General features: G+C 38.7%; 1 protein-coding gene across 1 annotated transcript; it reads right to left on the bottom strand.

Annotated features, from left to right (window-relative positions):
- Positions 1 to 2858: 2858 nt before the first annotated feature.
- asb7 (ankyrin repeat and SOCS box containing 7) lies at positions 2859 to 23413 on the bottom strand. The gene is made up of 5 exons (XM_034680202.1): positions 23162 to 23413; positions 18944 to 19062; positions 13696 to 13907; positions 10788 to 11393; positions 2859 to 5024 (listed from the first exon to the last, which is right to left on the bottom strand). The coding sequence occupies exons 2-5, from the start codon at positions 18979 to 18981 to the stop codon at positions 4885 to 4887; spliced, it is 996 nt and encodes a 331-aa protein (XP_034536093.1). The 5' UTR covers positions 18982 to 19062; positions 23162 to 23413; the 3' UTR covers positions 2859 to 4884.
- Positions 23414 to 25850: the final 2437 nt, after the last annotated feature.

Genomic DNA, 25850 nt, shown 5'->3' with positions numbered 1-25850 from the left:
TTTACAGAGAGCAAGTGGAAAGTAGAAACCATCCCATCGACAGAGCTCTGAGGAAAAAAACAAGAAGGTGGAAATAAAGATGAAAAAAGTGTCTTTTCAAAACGGGACAGTGAGGAAACCTAAACCTTAAAAAAAAGAAGCCAAATGCAAAATCCCCAAAAACACACCTCGCTGAGTGGAAATAAAAGTTCAACAGTCAAAGCTGCAGGTTTTATTAAATATCAGCCACTGTCTCTTTTAGAGGAAACAGAAAACCAAACATTAAACTTGTTCAGATGGTCCCTCACTAAATGTTTGTCTCTTGCAGGCTGACAAGTCAGTCGAACCAGAGATAGAAAGTCTTCTTGTAATCTTACAACTCTCTGATTTCATAGCCATTCAGCAAAAAGCTGCTGACCAACTGCAGCCAATCATCATCGAAATACAAGACTGGTTTCCACAACCAGCCACAGTCTTTACAAGGGCCCCAGGAAACATACATCCAATCTGCATTCAGTCAAATTAGGCCCCTATGAACAGCATGTTTCAAGGTTTATCCTCTCTAAAAAGTAAATGATAGTTCAGTCTCAGTGTGTGACATCAGTTCAAAGGTAGAACTGGCTGATGAGGTCTTGGGGGATCTAGATGTAAAGTGAAGAGACAAACGCGTCACCAGGTCACATCATGCTTTTGTACATGAGACAAAGGAAAATCTTTAACTTCTCTCAGGATATAAAGTTGATACAGCAGAATCTCTCTTCTGCAATCCATCCTTTTCTGTGTACTCTGATCGACCCTCAGCAACAGGCCCATCGTGGGAAACTGTTCCTCTCTCCTCGGTTGTTCGGACGTTTGTCCCACCGTGAGCTCTCAGACCATTTCAATTTGTCTAGCGAAGCTTTGTCTTTAACTTTGGTTAAAGCTAGGGTTGGTAGTCACAGAAAACTAGCATGAATTTGAATGTAGCATTTCCTCAGGACTCCGTCTAACCCCTCCCCCCCTCCCCTCGGAGCTCCTCCAAAGTGACGCCCCCGCTCACATGCACAAGCGCCGCTGATTCACGACCATATGATGGTGACTGATTCAAACCGGTCCTCAGTACATGGTTTGTGTTTTACACTACGTCAACTCATGTCTCACTCAGCGGTAAGAAAACACCAAAACATTCTCATAGTGAAAGTTAAAAACACAAATAAACATGGCTGCTGTTAGCACCAACCTCCGGTCTAAAAATATGAGTCAATGTGGAAGTGTTAAAAACTGCAGTTAATCGAGGATCCGCTTGAGGCTGGCTCCGGAAGTAAGGAAGTCACATACACATGAATGGGGAAAAGACGATCTTTACAGCATTAATAAACATGTTTACAGCCTGGTACAAAAGATGAGTGTAGTCTGAATAGCTCATTTCTCGATGTCCTCTCACTGTGAGGGGGGTGAAATTTTTTCTAATTCAGCAATTTCAAAGATATTGAGATTACTAGTCTTCCAATGAGAGGCACAGCTGCCTGCAGGAACACTGCAGCTGTTGGCTAGGAGGCTCAAAGCCCGCCTCTTTACGTCACACTGGCTCGACAGAAGCAACATGGCTGCCGCCGACAATTGGCCTCAAAACAACGTTCAGAAACAGATGGATGACGTCACGGATCCTACGTCCATATTTTTTACAGTCTGGTTAGTACTCACAACTGTCATGCTAGCATTATCCCGTAGTACCGGTGACACGATATCAGGAGAAAAGCTACAGTATAATACATCTACATTTTCAGTGAGTAATCATGAGAGTTAACCGTAGACTGTAAAATAAAATGGACGTAGTATCTTTGACGCCACCCATCTCTTCCTGGGCGCTGTTTTGAAGCCAATCGTCAGAGGATGCCATATTGGAAATGCTGAACACAACCAAACTTCCTGCGTGCTAGTTTCATTCTTACAACAGTTTTATTTATTTATTTATTTATTATCTAGTTCAAATTTGAGTCACTTTTATTCTATTTGATTTATTTATGTACTTATTTATTTCATTTTTGAAGTATAGCATCTTATTTTCTTTTAATGGTTTAACATTTTAGTGTTTTTCTTTATCTTATTTATTTTATTTTGGTTATTTTAATTTCCTGTGTTGAGTTGTAACATCTTATTTTATCTCCAGTGTTTCCTCATTAAGATATCATGAGAGCGTTTCCTTAGTTCATTCAGCTACTTCTTTTTTATTGTTTTTATTACTATTGTTGCATATTGTGTTCTCAACCTCAGGATTGTGGGGTGTGTTTGGGTCTGTGCTGGGGGTGGGATCTATTTCTTAATTTATTCTGTTTGAAGTTGTTTTTATGTACAGCACTTTGTGTTACAATGTCATTGTATGAATAAAGCCTGATTGATTGATTAACCATTAATCTATTGATTGATAGATAGTGTGAGGTAAAGAGGCGGGCCTTTAGCCTTTTCGCTAACAGCTACAGGCTGACCACCTGTCAATCAAGTCAGTCATGTCCTTATTTGGGCAAAACTTGTAAGCTTAATATCTTCACAAATACTGAGTTATAAAAAAAATCATCACCCTACAGTGTGTGCTGATAAAGAAATGAGCAACTCAGACCTAAAGCGTTTTTTGAACCAGGCTGTAAACATGTTTATTATAACTGCAAGGATCGTCTTCTTTGAATGGGTGTGTATGTGGTTTCTGGTGTTTTTGCAGCCAGCCTCAAGTGGAGTTAACATAACTTTTGTCAAAGAGAAATACTTCTCAAAATATGTAAATTTCAACATCAGATGAAACTAACATGTTTCTGTAGTCGACCATTGTAAGAAAATTGCAAAAAAAATCAAAAACCATTATAACACGTTTCAACATGCAGACACATCACACACAAAAAACATTGTGCAGGCAGCGTTTAAACCCCAAAGTCTACATTTTATTTTTAATGTTCAAAATTAAAAATTCACAGTATTATCTCCACCACAGTTACCTGCAGGAGATGATGAATTTTAAGAAAGCACCCAACATTTCTGCCTTAAAAATGAGAGAACACTTGATTCCAAATTATTTTTGTACAAGAGAGCGTTTCAACTCAGACACACAGAAAAGAAACAGTCAGGTCACACCACACAGATCACAACACTGTCCAAACTTTAAATACATTAAGAATACCAGAGGTCATTGCTTAAATAAATTCTACAAAAATATCTGTTGTACATGTAACATATTTACACTGACTGTAGCGTCTACTGATTGTGTGGAAGTGTTATCCAGTACAGACTTTACCATTCTGATGGCTGCTTCAAACACTCACTCCAGACTCAAATGTTCAACACATGGAGGAGAAAGAGAACAGAAACCTGCTTTCAAGTCGACTACAGCACAACAGCTTCATTTAGAGTTCCACAACCATCTGCAGCATGAGATACAGGTTTTCTGTGAGGTGAGTTTGTACATCAGAGAGAAACACGCCAAGAGAGAATCTGGTGTTTTTAAACCTCAGCTCTCTTCTGACATTTCTTTAAGTTGGGTCTAGATGACTGATGGGTACATAAAACATCCTTTGGAACAAATGTGCTCCATCAACGTCCACTTAATGCTCCGGTTTTGGTCCCTGACAGGCTCAGACTGACACTCTGACATTACAGGAAGGATCCATACAGACACAGAGAGAGCTTTTTATTAAAGGCACTGTAAGGAGTTTTTGTTGTTGTGTTGATTTAGGCGCCCCCTCTGGATGAAGTCAGTAGTGTTTCCAGGGATGAAGGCTGTATTTCCCATGAGCAGTAGCCCCCTTTGTTGCTGAATTAAATTCATTAACAGATCTTCTATTTAATCCAGATTTTTTTGTTCAAGACATCTTTTATCAGGATTGAGTGATGAGGTAATGTATTGATTTGTAGCTACATCCGAGGCATGAGAGTGAGACTATTTCAATATAAGTTCAAAAATCCTTACAGTACCTTTAAAAGGAAGATGATTTTTTTTAAACTCGCTCTTTTCATAGCCATCGCTGTGTTGACAAAAACAAAAATTAAATAAACAAACAAGGAGTTCCTGTTTTACTGCTGCCCTCGTCTGTATAGTCGTGTAACTGTGACGTGTTGAAGAGAAACTCAGGGTGCATTCGTCCTGAACGCTGATCTACAGCATGTTTGGCATTGCTCCAGCAGATTGTTTCAGCTTATAAACGTTTGTTTAATGAAACTAAAAAAGAACAGGTCCCAGGTTTAAGATCCTGGGTTTCACCTCCCACAGAGTGAAGTCAATCTGCTGAGTTATTCTATGTCAGAAACACACCTTGAATTTGTTACAGCTCTATGTTGCAGCACTAAACATCCCGTCAGTTTGATACTGAAAGAGGATTTTGTGAATTCATCAGAGGGAAGACATTTCAGAGAGTGGAATCTGTACCAAACTGATTTCACATTGCACTCTCCTGCAGGTCAGACCAGCCCAGTTTAACTCAAAACCAGTGAGCACTGAGTACAGCGTGAGTGCTCTCTGGTTATAAGTCACTAAACAAACTGTGATGTTAATGATTGCACTGTTTTAACATTACTGTTGAATCATTGAAACAAAATCAGGGAGTGAGAGGTGTTAAAATACACAACCTGACCAGGCATCTATATCATCATGCACATTTCATAACAATGCTTTCTGCAGTGAACTGACGTTGTCCTTTCTCCCACAGACTGCACACAGGAGGAAGATCTACTGTTGTTCCTTTAGCAGCTGTTCTTAACCCAAAGAAGGCTGAAATCGAGAGCATGAGCAGCAAACTCTTTAATGTTCTAAACTGGATGAACGAAGAGGACTTCAGCACGTACACAGACCTGTGGACCTTTCCTGCAGACAGGGAGCAGAGTTATTGCATAGTCTTTGTGAATGACAGCAGAGAGTTTGTAGTCTGCCTCTCCTCTCCTCGTTCACACGTTGTCGAACTTGTGTTTTAAATAGTCTTTCATAACCTTCGCGATCGGTAGATCCTCCAAGAACTTCAGGCTCTGAAGGCCGATGCAGTTGCGAATTTTTATTCGGCACAAGTCTTGCAGAGTCCGAGGTTGTCCTGAGAGAGAAAGAGAAACAGTTTTTATACAGTGGAAAACACCTGAGAGGGAGCACATCACTGTAGAGTGAGTCACACAACTATGGGCTGTTTAATCAGCAGTTTACTGAAGATAAGGTGTGTGTGTGTGTGTGTTTATGTCTGATGGGAAGAAAGCAGAAAACAAAACTGACATTTCAGTGAAGTTCTTCTTTTGGTTTCATGTTATGTCAGTTGTTTTTGCTCTGCCTCAGAGCGTGGAGGGACAAAGACTTTCCCTCACCAGAGTCAGTCACTCAGAGACCCTCACAGATAATTCAGCTGCTGCCAAAGAAAGTTGGAAATGTATTCAAAGATTCTGCCTCCCGAGGTCAATGACTCATCAGCTAAACATCACGTTTACAAATCCAACGCCTCTTTCAAAGCACAGAGAGGCAGACAGCGAGCAACAACCTGATGTTATCAGTACGAGCCATGGCCGTCTGACCTCACTGGAGTAGGGGCCGTCTACTAAGTGTAATAACAAAAATATCATACTACAGAAAATATGAGGTAATGGTTATGTGCACAGAGCACCAGTTCAGATAAGTCTAATACATTTAAAAACACTGTTCAGCAATATTTGTAATCTGAACAGCAGCTGACGTGTTTCAGCCGGGAGCCTTCCTCAAAGCTGTGGATTATGAGCAGATATGCCTCCTTTATACAGGAAGTCATTTACACATGTTCACAATAATCTCCTCCATGAAAGATCTCCTCCCCACAGAACACACTCACTAAAACAAAAAACTAGACTGTTACACCTCACAAGGGGGAGCTTTTTCAAAACTCGGTTTTGTTGTTTCATGTGGACGGCAAAATCAACATTTTTGGGAAATGTTAACGTACCTGATGGATCATTTCTTGTGCTGGGAGTATGCTGGATTATTTCTCTTACAAAGAGTATGCTGGATTATTTCTCTTGCAGAGAGTGTGTTGGATTATTTCTCTTGCAGAGAGTTTGCTCAATAGTTTCCTATGTAGGGAGTATGCTGGATTATTGTTTTGCAGAGAGTTTGCTGGATAATATCTCTTGCAGAGAGTGTGCTGGATTATTTCTCTTGCAGAGTTTTCTGGATTATTTCTCTTGCAGAGAGTTTGCTGGATTATTTCTCTTGCAGAGAGTTTGCTGGATTATTTCTCTTGCAGAGAGTTTGCTGGATTATTTCTCTTGCAGAGTTTTCTGGATTATTTCTCTTGCAGAGAGTTTGCTGGATTATTTCTCTTGCAGAGAGTTTGCTGGATTATTTCTCTTGCAAAGAGTGTGCTGGATTATTTCTCTTGCAGAGTTTTCTGGATTATTTCTCTTGCAGAGAGTTTGCTGGATTATTTCTCTTGCAGGGAGTGTGCTGGATTATTTCTCTTGCAGGGAGTGTGCTGAATTATTTCTCTTGCAGAGAGTTTGCTGGATTATTTCTCTTGCAGAGAGTGTGTTGGATTATTTCTCTTGCAGAGAGTTTGCTCAATAGTTTCCTATGTAGGGAGTATGCTGGATTATTGTTTTGAAGAGAGTTTGCTGGATAATTTCTCTTGCAGAGAGTGTGCTGGATTATTTCTCTTGCAGAGAGTGTGCTGGATTATTTCTCTTGCAGAGTTTTCTGGATTATTTCTCTTGCAGAGAGTTTGCTGGATTATTTCTCTTGCAGGGAGTGTGCTGGATTATTTCTCTTGCAGGGAGTGTGCTGGATTATTTCTCTTGCAGGGAGTGTGCTGGATTATTTCTCTTGCAGGGAGTTTGCTGGATTATTTCTCTTGCAGAGAGTTTGCTGGATTATTTCTCTTGCAGAGAGTTTGCTGGATTATTTCTCTCACCGAGTTTTTTGGGTTAAACTTTTAATATTTGGTGAATGTTTTTCTTTTTCCATGTGAATATTTTGTGGTGTAGTTTTTTAATCCAAACCTCAGTTTTCGGTGACTTTTAACTCTGTGTACGTAAGGTGGAAACAAAACTAGGTTTTGAAAAATAACCACCTTACTGTGGAAGGGACTTCAGCTGACTACATTTTTCTTTGGTTGCCTTCAGCATCATATCTATCATATTCTGTCAGCACTGAGGCTGTGAATTTAAAAACAGGTTGAGTTCATCACAAACATCAGCATTGAAACTTCATTGTATCATGTGTGATCTGAGATTCTCCTGTTTTAACTCAACAGCTTATTACCCCCACTTTTTAAAAATGTGTTGATTTACACATCATGATTCACGTGTGTCACCTATTCATGTTGAAAATCCAGAGCTCTGGTTCTATCTGGATTAGAGCCAAGTATTCTGATGTATGGTATTTAAGGAAGTCTATTTTGATGTGTCTCTTGAATTTGTTCATCTGAGAGTGACATAGAAATATGATTTATTTAACTGCTTGACCATCACACTCCACTCTCAGCTGATGGAGTCTGAGTCCATGATAACTCAGAGTTAAAGCTAACTGTCGGGTCTGAAGGTAAATAAAGAGCTTGTGTCCCTTTCAGGGATGAAAATCTTCACTGAGTTACATCTCAAGTGAATGACATCCACGGAGAAGCTTCAAACCTCTACTGTGCATACTCCAAACATGCAGTCATCCTAATCCCTCACCGTGCATGTTATCAGTTTTACGCACACAGTCTGCGTTTCCAGGTAGTGACGTGTGCTGGTGTTATCGGCCTGACGGAAGTAAGGGGACTCATGGAATCAACCAGAGGCTGAGAGAGGTGACAACAATCAGAGGAAAACCCACTGCTATGGTGTCTAACCCTTCCACTGAGCTCCACAGTGCTGGGAAAATCTGCCTTTTTATCACCTGAACTTAGAGGTGTTATCTTCAGGGGGAGATGAGACTCTGACTCGACGAGTCATGCTCACCCTGTTGGGGCTCAAATCCACTATTACACCCGCTCACCATACATTACCCTTCACATCATAACTCCTCCAGTTACACGCCTAATTACTTCCACTAACTTCACTCACCTTCCAAGCAACGTGCAGAAAGAACCAAACAGGTCCTGTTTCAGTTTCTGACATGAGAAAAAGCTACAGGGAGTAACTGTGACGTGTGCAGCTGTTGAAAAGAGCTGGCTGCCTGTCATTCTGTGCGGGACAAGCCTTTCATAGCACCTGAGTTAATCCAGGAGGCAGAGGTGTAATCAATAAGCCAGCAGATATGTGATCTGTCTGAAGGTTTGGACTCTCTGAAAGGGCTTGTCAGAATCAGAGAACAGCTCTTTGATATCTTTGATATCAAAGTTGAGGGGGCTGGAGGAATGCAGCCATTGTTCCCTCTAAATCATAATGCTCCAGGTAATGTGCTCTCCTCTTCATCCTACCTGGGATTGTTCAGGGACTGAACACTACTCATTATGATCTTGTGTTGGCAAGCAGCCCTCTTTCTCTTTAAACATTTCTCACATTTTTCCTGCTCTCAACTTACAACAAAAAACCTCCGTCACTTTTTGTATTAAAGAATCCATCTCTACACCCCGCCCTCCTCTGCAGATTTATTTACATGGTTAAGGATGTTCAACTTTCCCAGAGTGAGCAGCATTAGCTTACACACACACCTGGCCAGTATTCATGCTTATATGTGTGATGTTCACTTCAAAGTTAAAAGTTGATTCCAATGTTTTAAAGCAACTTTTTCTGTGTAAAGTTTTGTTTTGAAATGACTAAAGTTTACAAGCCATTTGACATTGTTTCAGTAAATGTCATCAGCCAGCAGTGAGAAGTGTGAGGAGAATGTGCCTGATGCTCGTCCGTCCACTGACAGTCCTTCTTTTTCTGCTGACACACTCATGTCATTGTTCTTAGGATCTACAAAACTCTTTCTTTAAGGTAGTCAGAAAGTACAAGGGTTATCTATTCATTTTCAGACACTTAGAGTAAGTAGGCCATATTTCACTTGTTTGCGCCCTGTGTGTGTGTCTCTGCTCTGCTCTCTGTCACACCTGAACCCATTACAAAGTGCAGGCTCAATGCAAACCGTTCTCATTCCCAGGTAGGCAAAGACTGATGTTTAGCAAAGTCTCTGTGGCGTCTCTCTAAGATGAACACATTATGCCGTAGTGCTGGGCGATATTGAAAAATATGTTATCACAATAACATTTTTCATATCAGTGGATATCGATAACTTTCACAATAAATATCTAATCATACTTTCATATCATATTAAAAAGCAGATTTCTTTCTCCTTAGTGAAAGTTGAAGAAAGCAGACAGTTTGTTAGCTTGTATCTGGATTTAGTAGTTTAGTAAATAGCCAGAATACCTTAACTGATGAAGTCTAGTGGCCTTTCTTGTGGAGCATGTTTTCACTCTGCTCTGAGCTGCTAGGTTTTGCGTTTTCTTCAGTGTTTCTTTCTGTTGTGTTTACATTCGCTCCAAACATCATTAAGCCTGTCTACCTCTTACCCTGCTGCATGATTAGGGTTGCAAGATTCTGGGAATTTTCAAAGTTGGAAACTTTCCATGAATTAACGTGAATTTATGGGAATAAACAGGAATTGACTAAATTAAAGGTTGGCTCTTAATAGGGGATTTAAATATAGTTGGGGAAAATATATTTGATCATAATCCTGACTAAAACAACCAGATTTCATCAAGTACAGTTGAATATCTCTGCTATTCGTCAATCACATGCACATAGCACACTGCTTACAGCAGGACTATTGAGACCACGCCCCCTACATGCACTGTGCATTCCTCCATCACATGCACACATGATGTCTAGAATCCTGCAGAGGCTAGGCTAGAGAAGCTTGAGGGAAGATGCTTTTTGATTTGCATGTTGAATGGGACTTTGTTGGGATTGCATTTTTGTTAATTTTTGAATGGGTTGGGTCGGGGGGATGGGTAATATTTAACTCAACATTCATGTTTTTGTTCTTCAATTAAAGAATTGATTGTTCAATAAAATATTTACCACTTGATAAAGTTCTACTGACAAATCAATCTGTTTTAATTGTATTATTTTGGATGGATGTCTGCTCATAACAAAACAAATATTTATGCTTGGATATGATACCTTTCCATTAAATGACCCTCAACAGTTCACAGTTCATTCCTACAAATTCCCATAAGTTCCCATGGAAAGTTTCCAATTTGAAATATTTCCAAAATTTCCCAGCTTAACTTCTCATGGAAAATTACTGGAAATTTACAGGACCAATACCCCTACCAATAAATACAATGTCTTTCTTATCTTTATATTGAGAAGAATAATATCACTATAATGATCCTTTTATCGAGGACAGCTGAGTCACCTGGACCCTTTGTGTTTTCTGAAAGTCCTGTTACGTGGACTGTTTGCAGTGTTGTACAAATAATTAGAGTTAACCAGTTTTTGGGCCCATGAATTAATTTTTGTCTTTGAAGTATCATAGGTTTTGATGCTTATTTTTGACTGGGATCGTATCGTAGTTTACAAATCCTGTTTGAGTGACTACTCTACCTTCAGGACTGTGATGCAGCCATCACTGCCTGTTTAACAGAAATCTATGTGAGCAATGAAACAGCTTTCTGTACCTATTAGTCATTATAAGCTCATGTTACACATTAAAGGTCAAACACACTGGGATAACTTTGTGATTTTTAGCCTTCGGTCTAATGAAATGAATGAGATTCATTGGTTTTTAATAACATGATGACCATCAGTGCACCTTGTAGACATTGATTATAATGTTTATATTTCTTTGTTTTTTACTGTTCTTGCACAGTCAGTCAAACTGGTGTGTTGGGCATGCTGTGTGTGAGTTGTGTGTTTGTGAGACTCACTGGTGACCTCCTGTAGAAAATCCAGACAGGGCCGACTGATCTCCGACATGCTAACAGACACAGCTACCGGTGTCTGGCCCTCATAGTTCCTGGTATTGGTGTCAGCCCCGTACATGTAGAGCATCTGGGCACACAACACATCATCCCTGAGGGCCGACAGGTGCAGAGGGGTCTGACCGTCCTCAAGACGTCCCAGGTTAGTGTCCGCTCCCCTCTGCAGAAACATGCGGCAGTAAGAGTGATTGCCTTTGATGACGGCGTACCGCAGCAGGAAGCCGTTTTGAATGTCAATGTTGGCGCTGTGATCCAGAAGGATTCGTACACAGCTGGAGCGCTCACGGATGATGGCCAACTGCAGCGGCGTGGTGCCTTTGTCACTCAGCGGGTCCACCTCGGCCCTGAACTCGAGGAGGAGGCGTACAAACGAGTCTCGGCCGTAGTGGGCGGCCACATGCAGCGGCGTCCAGCCGTCGTTGCTCTTAGCGTTTATAATGTCACTGCGAAACTCAGATTCCAGCATCAGCCGGGCGATTCGTGCTCTGCCGTGCATGGCAGCGTAGTGAAGTGCTGTGAAGCCTCCGATGAAGTCCTTTACTGTGGGGTCGGCTGCACACAGAGGAGGGGTGGACAGAGTGGAAGTTAGAGTACAGTCAGATACAGCAGGAGATGTTCTTACAGACTGTGTGAGATTATCTGTGATCAGCTGGTCCTCCCCTTAAATTTAATCTGCCTCAGAGAACCTCCTCACTCCATGGTCCTTTCTCACTCTGTGCTGTTAGAGGAGAATTCTTTATATAACACACAAACTGTTTCATATTTTTTAATGGCTTTTTTTTTTTGCACATCAAGAAAAATGTCTGAAGTTTGCAAAAAAAAATCAATGAAAGGCTTTCCATTGTTTTCAACCCTTAAACCTCAAAGTGCTGGCATCAGTCCAACATTATATTCTTGTGTTTTCTTCTGCTCTAAAGTTGCATTTTGTCCTTAATAATACATTTACATTTTATTTTATTGATTTTACAAACCTTTAAAATAAATGAACAATTTTTAATAAATCGAAAGTACACAAATAAATTCTATACATCTTTTAAATGTGCTAAATATAAATAATTAATACTTATTACTGATACTGCTTAATATAACAGCCACTAAGTAGGGATATATCACAAGACGGTCAAAAATGGATACAAATAAGGGTGGATTAAAATCGATTCAACAACATTTGTATCTGGATATTATTTTTAAACAGTAGAAGGTTCTATCTGCATTATACTCGGCTTGTTCAACATCATGAAGTCTCTTGCTGCTCTCTCTTCACTCTCTGAGTGGAGGTGTTTTAACTTTAAAGCATGTTTCAGAATCAGCTGACTGAAGGTGTTGCTCACAGCGGAGACGCTCAGCTGGGGGCTGCAGCTGAGTGACAGGTCTCCATGAGCGCTTTTTATCTCCACCGCTGGACTGATTCTCACCCGGTTGTGCTCCCTGCTGACACCTGACCACGTTTAAATGTTTATTTTTCTCAATAAGAAGGAGAAAACTGGACACTGAGTCTGAAATCTGATCCTGTTCAGTTGTCCTGTTGCAGTAAATCCACATGTTGTAGTCTGAGTCTTCACTCTATGACCATGAGTCCACAGAGATTATTTATAAACCTGCTCCTCACGTTGATATTCAGTGTGTTAACATTTTGAACACCTCAATATGATCCATAGCTGTTTAATACTGTCAGTAATATACACTGTGTCAGGAAGGAACATTTGATTTAGGGGAAAAAACATATTTGTCATTATTTCTGACATGAAAACATTCAGTTTTTTTTAATGATTAAACGATAATTGAAACTTGAAATTTACATCCCTAATTTAAAGAGATTGACCTTATTTGTTTTATTATTTAATACTTCCATTTGGGAATTGTTCACTTTCCATTTCTCTAGAATTGTTCTGAATTTTCCAACAAGGTATTTTTGTACGGTGATTTTAGTTTTTCTACAAGTTGTGAAAAAAGTGTGCAGTGGTTTAATTTGAGTTACAACACACCTTCAAAATGAAAAAGGATGACTTTGTTTACAAAGAAATATAAGAGAACCAACATATATCCCAACTGCCCATATCTGAGAATTGAAATAAAATAATAGTTATTTAAATTTTAAGTTCAATACAGTTTTCTTGAAAATCGTTAGAGAATCGTGACTGAATCGTATCGTGAACCAAATATCAGGATTCAAATTGAATCGTGGGTTGAGTGTATCCTTACATCCCTATTTTATAGGTAACCAGCGTTACTAATAAAACTATGACTTCCTCTTTACATTTCAAAGTAATAATTAATGTTTTCTTTTCTTCTATATTTATTTCACTTCTTGTTTAATACAAACCTAAATCTGTTTTTTCTAAGTCTGTGTTGCCATGTTTGTTCACTATCTGAAGACAAAAACTCTTAACGATGCCTTGTTGTGGTTTCTTCTCATATACAGGCTCTGCTGTGGTGCAGGTACAGAGGTTTGAACTCAGCCCCAGCCTAAGTCATGCCCCCCCTTTTTTAAACACTAAGCTCAATGTTTCACTTGAGTCTAAAAAAAAAAACCCCGGAAATGATCAAATCAAGCTTCATACTTTTGTAGACTGCAGAGGAACTCTGAGTATCATATTTAATATCTACACAGATCTAAAAGAGTGTCTAGATCACTGTTCCTCCAAATGTGTTTTAAAACTTGTCTGACACTTGTAAGGATCTATAGATGAAATCCATGTCTATGAAAACTCTGTGAATGTCTTTCTGCTGACAGAGGAATGAGTGAAAGATTTTCTTGTCCTGTAAAGGAACGCCCTCTAGTGTTAGAACAGAAAACACTTCAGCATCAAATAAAAAGAAAAGAGAGCAAACAAATTGAGACAAAGCATCTGACCTCCATGCTCCAGGAAGACTCGCACACATCTCTCTTTTCCTTTGGCAGCAGAGAAGTGAAGGAGCGTCCAGCCGTTGGCATCTCTGATCTTAGGCGAGTACCCTTGCTCCAGCATCCGCCGGACGGTGCAGACGTCCCCTGCTGCCACCGCCGCCTGAATCTGTAGCTCCTCATGAAGCTCAGGGTTCCTTCTGCAGTGATGGTTCAGCATCCTGTCACAGGGTGAGAAGGGAGGTCATGATGGTTTCATGTTTGACACCAAACATCATCAAAATACAACTAAGTTTTAACTAAAGGAGCAGGCAGAGGATCACCTGGTACATAGAAGCTGAGGAGGATAGAGAGACACTAAACTACTGCACATCGTCTGCACTGAAGCAGTGTTTAGTTGTTGATACAACTGTTTTAACTAAAGGTACAGTGTGTAGTATTTAAAGGTACAGTGTGTAGTATCTAAAGGTACAGTGTGTAGTATTTAAAGGTACAGTGTGTAGTATCTAAAGGTACAGTGTGTAGTATCTAAAGGTATAGTGTGTAGTATCTAAAGGTGCAGTGTGTAGTATTTCAAGGTACAGTGTATAGTATTTAAAGGTACAGTGTGTAGTATCTAAAGGTACAGTGTGTAGTATTTAAAGGTACAGTATGTAGTATCTAAAGGTACAGTGTGTAGTATTTAAAGGTGCAGTGTGTAGTATTTCAAGGTACAGTGTGTAGTATCTAAAGGTACAGTGTGTAGTATTTAAAGGTGCAGTGTGTAGTATTTCAAGGTACAGTGTATAGTATTTCAAGGTACAGTGTGTAGTATTTCAAGGTACAGTGTGTAGTTTTTCAAGGTACAGTGTGTAGTATTTGAAGGTACAGTGTGTAGTATTTGAAGGTACAGTGTGTAGTATTTAAAGGTGCAGTGTGTAGTATTTCAAGGTACAGTGTGTAGTATTTCAAGGTACAGTGTGTAGTATTTCAAGGTACAGTGTGTAGTTTTTCAAGGTACAGTGTGTAGTATTTAAAGGTACAGTGTGTAATAATTAAAGGTACAGTGTGTAGTATTTAAAGGTACAGTGTGTAGTATTTAAAGGTACAGTGTGTAATAATTAAAGGTACAGTGTGTAGTATTTAAAGGTACAGTGTGTAATAATTAAAGGTACAGTGTATAGTTTTTCAAGGTACAGAGTGTAGTATTTCAAGTTACAGTGTGTAATAATTAAAGGTACAGTGTGTAGTATTTAAAGGTACAGAGTGTAGTATTTCAAGTTACAGTGTGTAATAATTAAAGGTACAGTGTGTAGTATTTAAAGGTACAGTGTGTAGTATTTCAAGGTACAGTGTGTAGTATTTAAATGTACAGTGTGTAATAATTAAAGGTACAGTGTGTAGTATCTAAAGGTACAGTGTGTAGTATCTACAGGTACAGTGTGTAGTATTTAAAGGTACAGTGTGTAGTATCTAAAGGTAATGTGTAGTATCTAAAGGTACAGTGTGTAGTATTTAAAGGTACAGTGAATAATAACTAAAGGTACAGTGCGTAGTATTTAAAGGTACAATGTGTAATAATTAAAGGTACAGTGTGTAGTTTTTCAAGGTACAGTGTGTAGTATTTAAAGGTACAGTGTTTAGTATTTCAAGGTGCAGTGTGTAGTATTTCAAGTTACAGTGTATAGTATTTAAAGGTACAGTGTGTAGTATTTTAAGGTACAGTGTGTAGTATTTCAAAGTACAGTGTGTAGTATTTCAAGTTACAGTGTATAGTATTTAAAGGTACAGTGTGTAGTATTTTAAGGTACAGTGTATAGTATTTCAAAGTACAGTGTGTAGTATTTCAAGTTACAGTGTATAGTATTTCAAAGTACAGTGTGTAGTTTTTCAAGGTACAGTGTGTAGTATTTCAAGTTACAGTGTATAGTATTTCAAGGTGCAGTGTGTAGTATTTTAAGGTACAGTGTATAGTATTTCAAAGTACAGTGTGTAGTTTTTCAAGGTACAGTGTGTAGTAGGACTGTCAACGAATATTCTAAATTCGAATATATATTCGAATATTAAAAGAAAACGGAGATTCGATTGTGAAAATTAATATTCGACTGTGGAAAAAAACACATCAGCGGCTGCTTTGCGAGTGGGCGCACTGCATGATGGGTCAGGGACAGGTCACAGGAGTCACACATGCACAGCGTGAAGCAGACGGCAGAGAGAAATCTTTCCGTCCCCGGATCCTCAGTGCGCTCTGAACACGTCTTTTTCTCCGCTGGGAACATAGTGGATAAAAAGAGATCGGGCCTCTTCACATGTGGACTGTCTTCTTCACATGTGGACTGTCTTCTTCACATGTGGACTGTCTTCTTCATATGTGGACTGTCTTCTTCACATGTGGACTGTCTTCTTCATATGTGGACTGTCCTCTTCACATGTGGACTGTCTTCTTCACATGTGGACTGTCTTCTTCACATGTGGACTGTCTTCTTCACATGTGGACTGTCTTCTTCACATGTGGACTGTCTTCTTCACATGTGGACTGTCTACTTCACATGTGGACTGTCTTGTGTTTTTGGCAAATAACCTGTCAGGCCTAAGACCCTGCATTGACAGTGGACTAAAAGAGCCTGACAATCAGTGACACTAGGATAAAATGCAGTTTTTCCTCTTTTTTTTTATACAAGCACCAAGAATGTAAGTGGACTACTTTTTCGTTTATAACTTTAACTTCAATTAATGTTAATAATATTTGCTTCAATCACTGAATGAAGCCTGCCTATATTAGGGACAAGAGTCGGGACCTTTAATTGCACAAGTCTTGTTCAGCACTCACTCAGCGCACTGCGCACAGAGAGGGGAGGGGGGCGAGCGAGAGGTCTCCGGTCTTCAAAGTGTTACAGTATAGACCATTAGGTCATTTACTTGTTTTGTAATGTGTATGTTTTAGCCATGTTAAATCTGAACTATAAATACATATACAAGTAGTTCTCCTTGTATTAGTTTGTCCACCTGTTATTGATATAATGCGCAAATATAGATATTCGAATGGTTCGAACCTCTGGGATTTCTTTAGAGCGAATATTCAAACGTCATTTTGGAGCAATTTTGACAGCCCTAGTGTGTAGTATTTCAAGGTACAGTGTGTAGTCTTCATGGTACAGCGTGTAGTATTTAAAGGTACAGTGTGTAATAATTAAAGGTACAGTGTGTAGTATTTAAAGGTACAGTGTGTAATAATTAAAAGGTACAGTGTGTAGTATTTAAAGGTACAGTGTGTAATAATTAAAGGTACAGTGTGTAGTATTTCAAGGTACAGTGTGTAATAATTAAAGGTACAGTGTGTAGTATTTCAAGGTACAGTGTGTAGTTTTTCAAAGTACAGTGGGTCAGTGAGTTCTTATATCTTTGTTGGAGCAGGTCAACTCCATCTTGCACTGCCATGTTTGACAACAGCATAGAATGAACAAACTAATAACATACTCTATGCAAGTTTGTATTTAGTAAGCAGCTGCGTGAAATGCACCGCATGAAGAAGAAGAAGAAGAAGAAGAAGAAGAAGAAGAAGAAGAAGAAGAAGAAGAAGAAGAAGAAGAAGAAGAAGAAGAAGAAGAAGAAGAAGAAGAAGAAGAAGAAGAAGAAGAAGAAGAAGAAGAAGAAGAAGAAGAAGAAGAAGAAGAAGAAGAAGAAGAAGAAGAGGAAGAGGAAGAAGAAGAAGAATGGTTGTTGTCAGTAAATCGTTTGTATTGATAGACATGTTTTGAAAAATGAAGGATCATAATTGTCATGCATCAGAGGAGCTTCTTGTCCTTGAAGGCTTCCGTTTCTTTACAAATAGAAGGGGTGAGCAAGGAAGCATTTTAATCTGGAATCTGACCATTGGATATCGTTAAATATTCCTGTTTCTATAATACTAATATAGTTTTTGAGGTTTCTGTTATATATCTTTTGATATTTTACTGCTTAACTACTTGGTTTTCTATCCAGTTATCCAAGCATAGCGTGTAGACATTTACCAGTAATTTTAACACAAATATAAACCACAATGTGAAATGTCTGCTCTACATCAATAACTCTGACACCCATTAAATCTACTGTATCATCTCTCTATCAGATATTTGAACAGCTGTAGAGGAAGCCAGTCCCACAGTACATCTTTGAATTGTGATTGAAATGTAACTGTGCCAACATTTTTTCTTCCATGACATACAGACCTCACGTCTGCAGAAACAGTCTGGGACTACTGCAGAGGATTTCCTATAAAGTTAGTTGCATATTTTCAGTGAATCTGTATCAGTGTAACTAAAGGGGGTTCAATATCCACACACATAGGGTTGCAAGGGGGTGGAACATTTCTGGTAAATTTCCTGGAAAGTTTCCGGTAAAGTTCCATGAGAAGTAAAGCTGCAGAATTTTGGAAATATTCCAAATTGGAAACTTTCCACTGGAAATATGGGAATTTATGGGAATTAACTGTGAATTAAGGGTAATTAAAACTGTAGCACCCCCCCTTTACAGGGGCTTTCCTAATTTTTATGACCTCAATTGTAGGATGTATGTATGCATGTACATGTGTCTATGTACATGTGTATGTATGTGTGTATGTATGTATATATATACACACGTGTATCTTTATGTACATGTGTATGTATGTATGTATGTATGTATATATATACAGTACACATGTGTATCTTTATGTATGTGCATGTGTATGTAAATATATGTAAATATATATGTGTGTGTGTATATATATATATATGTTTTATATCTTATATCGGCTCCTTTAAGGAATTCTGCTGGCCATCGCCATTTAGGAATTTTGCAATACTACATACACACACATCCAGTGGGGTAAAAACAGAACTATTTACAGTATAGCAGCAAGTTAACAAAAGTAACTGCAGTTTAAGCCACACAGACCCATTGTTTTTTCATTCCAAACAGCCACAGTCAAACTTTTAATAAACTTAAATTAAGCCAACAACAGAGCAACAGTCCTGGAAATGTATAACTGACTTTGTTTGAAATGAGTGGTCTACTCTCAAGATTCAAAGTCACTTTAAATTAAAGTTTCACTTTGAGATATAACCTCTGCATCCCACCCATAATGTGCAATACCTTCACACATATCCTCTGAGTGATAATCTGTATTCATTGAAGTTCCCTGTGCAGAGCGTTTCTGCTTTTTTCTTGATTCCTGAAATCTCTGTATGTTTGATCCTACTCAACAGTAAACTTGAGTCTGATTTAAGGAGAAGGAACATGTAGTTAAAATCAAACATACCTTTTGACAAGCTGCAGAGACGTGCTTCTCTTAGTCATATCGGAGCTGCACCTGTAAATATACAGCTGCACTACAGGAGGGCTGAAGAGGACACAGGAGGCACTCTGCAGCCAGATTATCTGCAACAAGCAAAAAGCACAACATGAGCTAAACAAGGTGGGAAGCTGTGAATACAGAATCAGAATCAGAATCAGAATCAGAATCAGCTTTATTCGCCAAGTATGCTTGAACACACAAGGAATTTGACTTTGGTAAACTGTGCTCTCTTTGTACAAGGCATAAGAATAGGAATAAGAATAAGAACTACAATAAAAAATAAAATGAAAATATAATAACAATAACCTTAGCTATAAATACAAAGAAACAACAAATAGCTTGACTAATATGTACAGGCTAAAATACTATGATAAAGTGCAGTGGTGAGTTGCAGAGGTAGTTTTACATTATAAAATAGAAGTTAATACTAGCATTTCTAAGAGTCATGAATATCACATTAAGACCACAAAGTAGTGTGGATTTGTTATGGATGTATAACTACTACTTTAAACAATTAACACATTCAAATGACACAAAAGTGGAAGTCCCAAATCCTCCAGCCTATGAAACTTTAAAGCTGAACCATGTAGCATGTATTCAAAACTCTGTCGCACACACAAAGTTCAAGTTTTCTCATTCAGGGGTGTGTCCAGAGGGGTTGCCAGGGTTTGTATTAGCCACCCAAGATGCCCCCCCCCCCCCCCAAAAAAAATGGATGACTATGATTGGCTGTTTGGCTTGTGTCAAAATTCCCCATCTGGGCTGTGTTGCAACAAGCTGCTCCAGGCTTTCTGTGTGTTTAAATGGAGCACATTTCCTTCAGTTGGAACTTTAACTTAGGGGTGAGAACTGCAGAGTTAATCCCAATTCAATGTGATACCTGATACATGGCCTATAATACAGACAGTTTCGTGGGCCATGTAAATCGATCAATTTCAAGACAACAAGGCACGATATCTCATTAAGTTATGAATACAAAATGCCTTTAATGCAGGGGCTTCAAACTCAGTTCAGTTCAGGGGCCACATACAGCCTGAGTTGATCTGAAGTGGGAGTAAAATCAGTACATAATAACCTATAAATAACCACAACTCTAAATGTTCCCCTTTGTTTTAGTGCAGAAAAGTACAAGTACATTCTGAAAATGTTCACATTTAATGAACTCTCTTTTTGGAAAAACAGCAGTTGTATTTTGTCTCATAGTGGGTCGAGGTATCATATTGTTTAAGGACTGAAACATGCTGCACTCCAAACACACTGATTACCCATTCACCTGACACAGAGAGTAATGTTGACAACAAAAGAACAGATTCATTATAGTAATGAAGAAGGTAAAGTTGACTATTATGGAGCCCTGAGCTCCAGCATGAACAGTGTGCTTGCTGGACAGTGTTGTATGTAAGCTGATAGATAAACTGCTTCTTTAGCATCTCTTATGATTTAAAAAGTTAGGAAGTGGTTTATATGGAATTTAATAATTTTTACAGCACATAAAAACTGAGTGCCCCCGTCAAAAAAGAAGGAAAAAGAAAAAGCGGAACGAGTGCTGTGCATTATGGGAAACAGTACACGAGGCAGACTGGTCTGATGCATACTGTGAAATGTTCCAGAATCAGTACAACATCTGGGAGTTTTGGCATACAGCAGATTTGACTCTTTTTCACATACTACTTACTACATACTGAATTTAGACCAAATCAGTACGTACTGCTAGAATAGTAGGCAGTTTCGGAGACAGCCAGTGATTTTATGCGACCCCCAGAGGACAAATTTGAAATAGCAGTTTCTTTCAGTGAAGAATTGGCTTGCAGTCAATGTCCCTCATTCACTAACAGTGCGTATGCACGAATACGTGCTTTGAAGCACAAATCTGGGATTCATCAATATATTCTTACTTGAATTTATTCTTACACTGTGAACAAAAACAGAACTTCCTCAGACCATGCGCACACACAAATGATGACGACCAACTTTCTCAGAAAATGTAAACACATACTCTTTGAACTAAATGAATGACATATTTAAAATACTTTCAGTAAAAGAAAAAAGCCAGATGACTGTCATATAGCCATCTGGTAAAAAGAAAGGCAGAAAACTCATCACATTTTCTATTTTCAAGGTTTTATTTCAAGGTTAGATACTATTTTGCCAATGTTTTTTATTAGAATGGGTAAAATGTTCTATTTTAGACAACTTTTAAAAAAAATTCTGGAAGTCATCTCACGACCCCCCATTTGTGTCTTGCGACCCCCCAGGGGATCCTGACCTCCACTTTGGGAACCCCTGCTCTAAGAAACAGAGGGCTAGTTGGTAAGTAGTATATGTTATATTTATCTTAAGTCTCTATCCCCCCATCCCAACATCCCTGCCCTCACGCGTGCCGTAGAGGAGCGCACATTTGGGCTGCTGAAGGCTCGTTAGATGTGTTTGGACACAGCTGGTGACAAGTTACTCTACGCCCCTGAGAAAGTGTGACAGATAATTCTGGCGTTCTGTTCATTAAATTAAATGAATGACCATTAGGTGACGGGTGAATATCATCACTTTATCCCTCATTTTGGGAACACATTCCTGATATGGAGGTGTCTCCAATAATCACAGACACTCTTTAACCCTGAGCTGTCAGATCAGGTGGTCCTTGTCCTCCAGTTTCCTTCCTTCTTCTCTGTTCTACAAGTCTTTTATTCATTTATTTTTGCGTCCACTTTAATATCAAACCTTTTTTTCTGAACCTGAGCCACGGTGTGAACCTCAGGAGACAGCATTAACAACCTCAGTAAGAAAACCTGGCTTCATTTTTTTCTGTCATGGTGACTCCTCCTGCTGACACACTTCAGAAAAGTGTTGGTTTTCTTGCCTCAACCTTCCGCAACAATCACCTCTATTTCTGCCGAGGTGAAATTCAGCATCTTGATGCAGCGAACTGATGTCCTTATATGGATGAATTGGGGCGTGGTAGTATGCTGATTGCAGGTTGCAGGCATTCGCTTGTCAATTTATATATATATATATATATATATATATATATATATATATATATATATATTTATATAATTCATTTTCTCTGTCATTTTTTCACTTTGGGAAGTCGTCCTATGGCCTGATTGGAACCTCTGGCAGGCCGGTTTTGGCCCGCGGGCCGTATGTTGGCGTCACAAAGTGCTTCACAATGACAGAATGATAATATAATAATAATATCATATTTAGCCCCACTATGAGACTCATCATGGTGAAAAATACACCAGCTGTTTTTGTAAAAAAAAAAAGATGGTTCATTAAATGTGAACATTTTCAGAATGTACTTGTATCAAAGGGAAACATTTAGAGTTGTGGTTATTGATAGGTTATTATGTTGTGATTTTACTGATCTGGCCCACCTGTGATCAAACTGGGCTGTATGAGGCCCCTGAACTGAACTGAGTTTGACACCCCTGGTCTAAATGTTACAGATACATTTATTGACAACTTCAGAAACAAAGATGTTTTCTTCAATCAGACAAAGCCCAGGAGGTTCTTTTCAATGTTTGAAGTGCTTTACACTGATAATATGGACAGGCATGGTTAAATGAGCCTTTTCATATGTATATGTTGTCACTCTGTTTTGTTTGTAGTAAAAGATAACATCTGTATGATACCCTGAGGGTAGCAGCTAAAGCAGATATGATTAGTGAAGACATAATACTTAGTGTGTGCACATATACTTCGTGCCACCCCTGTATGGATCATTGCCCCAGTAAGTCCACCTGTGTAAGAGAACCTCGGCCTGCTCATATGAAACATGTTTATTTGTTGAACACTATCGGCTGATGAACACAATGGACAATAGAGAGGCTCAAGTTGTTGATAGAATTAGTTAGCAATGGCTATACCAATCAAACCCTAGGCTCGTCACATCTGCAGATAAAGAAAGGAGCTTTCTCTGGTGCAGAAAGTGTCTTTTAAAGTGGAATACTCTGAATAAACTCTTTCTTTGAGCTCACATTATCACAGGAGAGGAGCTAACGCTGCCTAGCCACCGAGCTAACTAACTCACAGCGATAGCATGCTAGCTTGTTTTCTGTGGACTTTTTCAGCCTGTTGTGAACACATATGAACAGAAACACTCCACACATCGATGTGAGTGTGATTGTACCTGTGTACTGATTCAAACAGCAGCAGAGAGAGTGTAAAACAAAGACTTACAGACACTAAGCCGACGGTTCACTCAGACAGGAGGAATGTGAGGAATCAACGCGTCATGTTCCTGCGCCCCTTCATTCAAATCCAGCTCTGAATACCGAGATGATCTCTTCAAAGTTGTCTACATGTCGGTGTGGGACATACCGAGCATCATTTCTCTGTTGATCAATCAGCTTTAACAACAAAGTCTCTGTGAGTTTGACCCCAGCAGCAAAAACAATGAAACTTCCACCTACAATCCTTCAAAATAAAAGCACCATCTCCCTCAAACATCATTTCTTCTTCTCGTTGATGTTTGACGGCATTTTGCATCCCTAAGGATGTTTTACTGCCACCCTTTGGCTTCATTCATTCTTTCTCTGTTCTCATTTGTTTCTGACAGCCTGCAAATGTCTGTTTATTCCCCACCTCTGAGGGGGGATCTGTAGCAATGGGGACTCCAAATGGGTAACCAGGTCTTAGCAAGGGTGCCACCTACATATTACTTAAAGCTGGGGTTGGTAGTCAGATTTAGATCCACTTTTTGTTATACTGGTTAAAATGATCTTTCTGTCCTGATGGCATCCATACAAAATGTGTTCCTAAAGAAGAGGTAAAAAAAAAAAGCTGCTATCTACAGCCAGAGTAAAAATTATGCCAAATACAGCCAAATTATGAAACCTGTCCTGAGGACATGCTTCATTCAAATTCATACTATTTTTCCGTGACAACCAACCCTAGCTTTAACCCTCCTATTATCCTTGGGGTCAATTAGACCCCATTCAATGTTTAACGTCTCTAAATTAATGACTAACATCATTTTTTTTGCCTTCATATTTCATGACTTTTCCTAATTGAATGGGACCAACTGTGAAAACATAAAATTAAAATGTTGATATGTTCCAATTTCCTGGAAAAGGAAATTACGCATCAGTGTTCCTTGGGGTCAATTTGACCCAGACTGTTTTAGCTGTATATAACATAAGAAATATAAAGAGGGAGCAATTTGGGGTTCAGTGTCTTGCCCAAGGACACTTCCACATGTGACTGCAGGAGCTGGGATCGAACCGCCAACCTTTAGATTGAGATTTAATATTTCCAGCCACCATGTCTCTAAAGACATTCAATGATGAGTCCTGTGTCAGACGTTTTGATAACATAGAAACAAGGCAGGGCCGACGAGAGCATGACAAACTCACAGCAGTTTGATGTTCTGTTTTACAAATAAAGTCCTTCTGAATGTTTTAAATTGTGTTTATGGTTGAAATATATTTTATTTAAAGGGTATTTAGGTAGTCAACAAAGAAAAATTAAGTACCTGACACATAAACCTGGGTAACAATCAGTTTCTGGAGGTTTAAATTGCTGGGGGCAAATTGACCCCAGGTGCAAAAGGTGTCAGTAAATTTGAGGTTAACAGGAGGGTTAACTTGATTGGCTTTTTGACTTTTATGAGGTGGGAGCTTTGTAAAAATCAACTGTACTGCTGACCTGCAGTGGGCTGCTAAATATGTTCTCTGGACTTCAGTGAAGCACATTTTCTTTTGTTAGCTCTTTAGATATTCCATTTGAGTCCTCAAAGACTTAAAGGGGGAAATGTTGATATTGTTTTCCATGTTAAAGGTAAACCGTTTGCACAGGAATACAGCATTAACGTGACACTGTCAATGTTATTGACAAACTGCAGAATCTGGTCTTCTGGAGTAATGAAATGAAGTGCCAAAAACTACAGTACCCTGATTATTATTGGGATGACCTCAAATGCCTGGAAGCTGCATACTAACCCACAAAGACAAACAGATCTTTCCGGTAAAATAAACACTTTATAGGGGAGGTGGAAACGGAAAATGATTCTAACTCAATTTATCCACCATATCTTGTGACAATTTTCTAAATAATGCTTGGTTTGTTGCTCTTAAAGTTAGATAAGGTAATTCAGTTTTGTCTGCATTTTAAACAAGGTGCCATTGACAAAGCTGATCTTATACTAAAAAAAATTAAGCTGATCCTCCATGTGCTTAGAATTATGCTGTCATTACCAGCAGTGTTGTTGAATTAAAAATAAACGGGAACTTTCCTATAGCTCATGCCAAGTGTAAATGAAGAAGTAGGAAAATCAAGGTTTGACTAATGAACCAAAGAGTTTACTGATTATACAAAAAGTTTATGTGGTACAATAGGTCTACATCAATATTTAGTTATATTATTTATTAGTTCTGATCCATTTGCAGAGCATATTTCTCTGCATATGGCAAAAAAAGAATCTTGTTTAGCTGAATCTTAATACTCATAGGGTTAAAATATGGCAGTGTACTGTAAGAATGTATTACAATCCAAAGTCTTGGTCTTATTAAGGGTTAGTCCCCATACAGATATTATTCAGTCATTGAATCTAATTTCTTTGCTTCAGCTTCAACAACTTCATTTCTATGGGTAGATTCGCTAATTTCACAGATACATTGTAAAAACGTCATTATATTTATAATAATACATAATAATAATATTAATAATAATAATAATAATAATAATAATAATAATAATAATAATAATAATAATGCATTTTATTTATCACGCACTTTACATTCTGAGCAAATCTCAAAGTGCTACAGGACATAAGTAGGAATAAAACAGGGTTAAAAACAGATGGTAAAATGCAGACACTTGTTAAGGACACTGTAGTTAAATAAAACAAGTAAAAACAGCAGGGAAGGTC

Source organism: Notolabrus celidotus, chromosome 3 (assembly GCF_009762535.1).
Source record: "Notolabrus celidotus isolate fNotCel1 chromosome 3, fNotCel1.pri, whole genome shotgun sequence".
In the NCBI taxonomy this organism is placed as follows: Eukaryota; Metazoa; Chordata; class Actinopteri; order Labriformes; family Labridae; genus Notolabrus; species Notolabrus celidotus.
Note: the sequence above shows the minus strand (reverse complement) of the source record. Positions and strands in the feature narration are given on the sequence as shown.